This window comes from Malurus melanocephalus, unplaced genomic scaffold (genome assembly GCF_030028575.1).
Source record: "Malurus melanocephalus ecotype Western Australia unplaced genomic scaffold, MMel_1.1 scaffold_125, whole genome shotgun sequence".
Lineage (NCBI taxonomy): Eukaryota > Metazoa > Chordata > Aves > Passeriformes > Maluridae > Malurus > Malurus melanocephalus.
Genome location: NW_026623357.1, coordinates 99,714 through 105,713, shown reverse-complemented (window position 1 = coordinate 105,713; position 6,000 = coordinate 99,714). Strand labels below are relative to the sequence as shown.

General features: G+C 39.1%; 1 protein-coding gene across 1 annotated transcript in view; it reads left to right on the top strand.

Annotated features, from left to right (window-relative positions):
- Positions 1-6,000, top strand: part of CACHD1 (cache domain containing 1) — a 90,923-nt gene that overhangs the window by 43,892 nt on the left and 41,031 nt on the right. The window contains exon 4 of the mRNA XM_057370426.1: positions 4,945-5,051. Within this exon, the coding sequence (XP_057226409.1) occupies positions 4,945-5,051 (107 nt within the window). The remainder of the gene's footprint in view (positions 1-4,944; positions 5,052-6,000) is intronic.

The window sequence follows — 6,000 nt, the reverse complement described above, 5'->3', positions numbered from 1 at the left end:
CTCCTGGTTTTTGCTGGTGGTGGGAGCTGGTCCCTTTTCCAGGTCCTTGTGCCATGAAATCAGTGACTCTATAAAAACCCTCCATTGCAAGGTGCAAAAAGTCCATTTAAACTGCACCTGCAAAGAGATTTGGGAAAACATCCCACCCAGCCCAGGCTGGGCAGCCCTTTCTCAAGGGTGACAGATCTGSTCTTTAATTTATGGGATTTCAAACAATTCTTCATCTTTTATTTCATTTTTCTCCCATTATTTGTGTTTCCTTTTTGTTACTTGAGTGCTGTAACAAGAAGGGATGGGAATGGGCTGCAGGAATTTTTTTGTTTCCTTCCCCAGCTCTGCTGCAGATTATTTAGGCATCCACAAATTCATCTTTGTGGTGGATAACCAGCACTGGCTTCCTGAGAAAATCTGAGGTCTGGGATGATTTTTGGAGCATGCTGAAGCATTTTAATGCGATAAATGAATAATGTTTCTTGCTAACAAGGTATCCTGTTGCCATCACTAATAGGGTTTGATGGGAGCCCTGGGACAATTAGTTTACATCCTGAAAAGTCATTATTTTTCACTCTGGGGTTGTTCTTCGGCGTTGCTCGGAAATATTTCTTTAAGCTGGAGATGTTTAATGTGCAGCTTTTTGGGTTTGCCCCAAGAGAAACGTGATTTTTGTGGATCCATCCGTTATCAATCAATCCGAGGCCGGAGATTCCTCAGCCAACAAAAAATCAACAACGCTTTTGCTCTCTTGGAAAGAGCTGCGATTTTTTTGAAGTGCTTCCATTTCAATGGTGATAAGAGGAGCTGCAGCTTTCATCCGAGAGCTTCATTCCTGGGAAATGTTGAGAGTTTTCCTCGATGGAGAGGCCTTGGGGAGCAGGATGCCAATAATGTCAGCAGCAGCTCCAGCAGAGGGGATGAGTCTGTGCAGAGCTCCAGGTTTGGCTGTTTTGGTGTCTGACCATGACAATGGGAGGCCTTTGTGCCCCTTTTTCTCTCCATTTTTCAATTTTCAATATTTTCTTCCTGGCAGAGGAGAGCGAGGATAGTGTAGGAGATCCAAGGGACTTTGGGTAGGGATGGGATAAGGGCAAAGTGGTTTTAAGCCAAAGGAGAGATGGGATTTTGGGCAGGAATTGTTCCCTGTAGGGTGGGCAAACCCTGGCACAGCTTTGGCTGCCCCTGGATCCCTGGCAGTGCCCAAGGCCAGGCTGTGGATGGATTTTGGAGCACCCTGGGATGGTAGAAAGTATCCCTGCCATGGCAGGGGTGGGATGAGATGAATTTTAAAGTCCCTTCCATAATTCCATAATCATCTCTTCCCCTTTCTGAGTCCAGAATCAAAACCCCACTGATGGAGTGCTGTGATTGCGGTGTTTGAGCCAAAACACCAAAAGCACCAAATATTTATGTCCTATGTGGAACCCACAGAGCTTTTGTAGGACAAAAACGTAGCAGTTGCCACAATTCAAGATATTTCTCTGGTCATGAGCAAATTCTTGATTGTGGGTGTGAGGTGGAGGGGAAGAGGAGTTAAACATTTTGTGTTTATATGGGGTAACCTACGGCAAAAGGCTGAGCTATGGGAAATATTTGTCCAGGGATGAGACTGGGAATTTGTGCACAGGCTGCACTGGGAATCCCTGATGGCAAAATTGAAATTTGCATCTTTATAATAGAAGGTTTGCAGCTTAAAAATATATTTCCCTGCCAGTATTTATATATTAATATTTAAAATATTGACCAAAATGGATGGAGCTGTGCATTTATTCTGTGTAATTTTGAAAGTGTATGGAGAGCAAATCATTATTTCCAAATACACCTGATTTTTAATCTGTTTCTTTTTTTAAATTTTTCCTTATAACTTGGTTTGACATTGAATCAAAAAATTGATTTCTCAGAAACTCTTCACTGTTAGCTTCATTTACCTCCTTCAGGAATAACGCAGTTTAAGATGCACACAGTGTTTGTGCTATAAATTAAACTAATTTTCAAGCCTGCCAATTTAAGGAGACATTGTTGTTATTAATGTTTCCGTGTGGCAGTGATGATATTAAAATYAAGGAGTGGATAATAAATAATGATCACATTCTGTGATTCCAAAATCTAATTTGATTAAAGCTTCTTCAAGTGCAGCTGATGGGCTCTAACTGTGCAAAAAGAGACTTCTGTGATTCTGCAAGAATCAGAGAATTTCATCTGACGTAAAGGCCAAAGGATGCAGTGGCTGAGGTTTGGTTAGGAGCTTGCAGAAAAGATAAATTTCCTTATTTGTAATTCAGAAAATCATGAAGGAATTCAATAGGAAGTTCTCAGGAAGTTGTTTTTATATTTAAAGGCCAAATTTCAAACTTGTGAGGAGGCTCTGCCTGGTTTTGTAAGGCCTCAATTTCTGCATTTGGATCCAGTCACCTACAGAGGTGCTGATCTTCAGCCTACTGATATCCATTTTTCTTTTTCTCCATTATTTTTCACTCCTAAACCATGAAAGATTTCCTAAATCCTGCATGCAAGCACCCCCAAACCTCAGCTGAAGCTACACCCCTACAGAATGAAATTATTTTGAGCTGGGCTCAACAAAACTCTGTTGAATGTGGAACGGTTTCGTTTGCTTACAAAACCTCTCTTCCTGTGGCCATGAGTTGAATTTTCCTCGTGTAAGTGGTTCCAGCTGGCTGGGGGGTTCTTGCTGCTGATTATTCTTTCGAGGGGATGGTTTGGACAGGAATTGTTTCATTGTCTGTGACTCTAAATCAGCCCTTACAGGACCGAAAAATCAGTGTTTGCCGTGTGGGTTAGGGTTAAACTCGGTTTAAGGAGTTGGAACTTGCTGGTTCTGCCGTTTTTTAGGAGTTGGCTGATGGYAGAAAAGCTCTTTGGCAGGAAGTAAATAGCTTTTGTAATTACAAGTGTAATCACGCTGTCAAATGTCACCCAAATATTCAAGATCACAGAAATGTTATCCAATAAAATTGGCCCATATAAGTGGTACAAACCTGCAGTTAAGCCCTCAAAAGCTTCAGGAGTGTTCCCAGTTATGTGTAACCTTCTAATATATTTTTATTTGAATATTAAGGCATTGGTTTAATGATTTTTTAAAATTGTATTATTAGAAATATGCACTGAAATACTTTTTGCTTTAGAAWTATGGATTATTTAAATTATCCAACCTAATCAAAGTAACAAAACTTCAGACTGTCAGAGTGCTGCTGCTGTTTGGAGTGTAAATCCTCCAGTTTTGGTACAGAAAACAGGTTTAAAATAATTCTGTTATCATGGAATCGTAAAATCCCAGAATGTTTTGGGGTGGAGGGACTTTAAAGCCCATCCAGGAGAGGGACAGGGACACCTTTCACTGTCCCAGGGTGTTCCAAATCCCATCCAGCCTGGCCTGGGGCACTCCCAGGGATCCAGGGGCAGCCACAGCTCAATCAAATCTCAATCAGATCATTTTCCTAAAGACGTAAAGAGAAATTCCTCTGCATGTAGGACGAGTTTTAAAAAGGGGAAAAAAAATCCTGGTTCTGGTGAAAGATCTCTGGTGAGAAAAGGGTGGGTTTAGGAACAGAGGGAACACTCCCAGTGACACCCCAGGATCCTGAGCACATTCCAGGCTGGAATTTCTGCTGATCAAATCTKCTTGGACAAGAACCACTCTCATGGTGCCACCTTCAAGGATTATTGTGGGGGAAAATGGAACAGATCAGTGGAGAGAGCAGAAGGAAATGAGCACATCCCTCTTGGGTTTGGGTTTCACAATCTCCCCGTGATCTTTAAAATAKTGGAGTTTTCCAAATAATAATTTACATTGAAGCATTAAAAAGCTGTGTTTCCATTGTAAATGTGAGTTTAATAAATAATCCTATGGTTGTCTTCCCAGATTTGATGGGAATTTCAACCCCTATGTGTTATTATAAATAATAATTTACATTGAAACATTAAAAAGCTGTGTTCCATTGTAAATGTAGGTTTAATAAATAATGTTTGATGCTGATCCTGTTGTTGGCTTCCAAATTTAACGGGAATTTCAACCCAACATGTTACTATAAATGAGAATTTACGTGGAAACATTAAAAAGCCATGTTCCATTGTAAATGTAGGTTTAATAAATAATGTTTGATTGCTGATCCTGTGTTGCCTTCCCTGATTTGATGGGAATTTCAACCCCAATGTGACTGTAAATAATAATTTACATTGAAACATTAAGAAGCTCTGTTCCATTGTAAATGTGAGTTTCATAAATAATGTTTGATGCTGATCCTGCTGTTGCCTTCCCAGATTTGATGGGAATTTCAACCCCTATGTGTTATTATAAATAATAATTTACATTGAGACATTAAAATGCTGTGTTTCCATTGTAAATGTAGGTTTAATAAATAATTTTTTATTGCTGATCCTGTTGTTGCCTTCCCAGATTTGATGGGAATTTCAGCCCCAACGTGTTACTATAAATGAGAATTTACATGGAAACATTAAAAGCTGTGTTCCATTGTAAATGTAGGTTTAATTAATAATGTTTTATTGCTGATCCTGTTGTTGCCTTCCCAGATTTGACGGGAATTTTGACCCCAACTTGTTACTATAAATAATAATTTACATTGAGATATTAAAAAGCTCTGTTCCATTGTAAATGTAGGTTTAATAAATAATGTTTGATACTGATCCTGTTGTTGGCTTCCAGATTTGACAGGAATTTCAACCCAAACATGTTACTATAAATAATAATTTACATTGAAACATTAAAAAGCCATGTCCCACTGTAAATGTAGTTTAATAAATAATGTTTTATTGCTGATCCTGTGATTGCCTTCCCAGATTTGACAGGAATTTCAACCCCAATGTGTTACTATAAATAAGAACTTACATTGAAACATTAAAAAGCTGTGTTCTATTGTAAATGTAGGTTTAATAAATAATTTTTTATTGCTGATCCTGTTGTTGCCTCTCCAGATTTGATGGAAATTTCAACACCAACGTTTCCAGAACCATCAGCTGCGATCGACTCTCAACCACTGTCAACAGCAGAGCCTTCAATCCTGGACGTGACTTAAATTCTGGTGAGCAGCACAGTTCTACTTTGGGTTTTTTTTTTCCTTCTGTTGTAGGTTTTTTTTTCCCATTAGACTTGAGCATTTCCTTGGCACAGAGAATTTGCATTGATTGCCATAGCAACAAGCTTTTATTTCTCCTTGCAACTGTCACACTGCTCTTAATTTGAGATTTCATGATTGAAAGCTGATACCTAAAGTAATGCCCTTAGCCTAAGTACTTTATAAAAAATGYCATGAAGATTTTACTCCAGCCTACCATGGATAATTTTGTTGTGGTTTCTGCACTTTTTCTTTCTTTTTTTTTTGAGGTATTTTCCTTCCTGGGCTTTGGCAGCAGCAGTGTCAGCTGCTGCAGGGGCCACACGGGGAAGTTCCTCTGATCTTCCCAGCTGAGTTCAGCTGATGTGAGGTTTCCTTTGCACTGAAATGCAAAAAAACTCCCAAATACCAGGGCATCTTCAAATATTTCCTTTCTTTGTCTTGTCAGGGCATTTTCTCCACACGTTTAAGGACTTAGAACCAAAATACACACGACTTAGCCCTGAAAAATTCAGTTTTTGGGCCTCTAGTGCAGCAAGGTTTGCTTTTTTTTTGCATCCTAATCAGTGTGGATTAATACAGGGAGTTCAGGTGGCTTTAGTCAGATTTTTGTCCAGCTGTTCCATCTGACTTTTCAACTTAGAGAACATTAATAGACTTTGGTTGTGGATTCYATTTTGGGGGGTTTTGTTTGTTAATTCTTTGCAGGGAGTGATGGACACTTGGRATTTRTTTTATTTTATTTTCATTTTCAGAGGTCTTTTGGAATAAAATGCTGATTTATTTTATTAACTTAACTGATGGAATAACAGACCTGTCATTCCCCCCTCACCATTGCACAACAAATAGTGGGGAAAACCCCAAATATTTTATAACCTCCCCTACTAAACAGATTCTCTGTTTAGAGCTTTGCTCT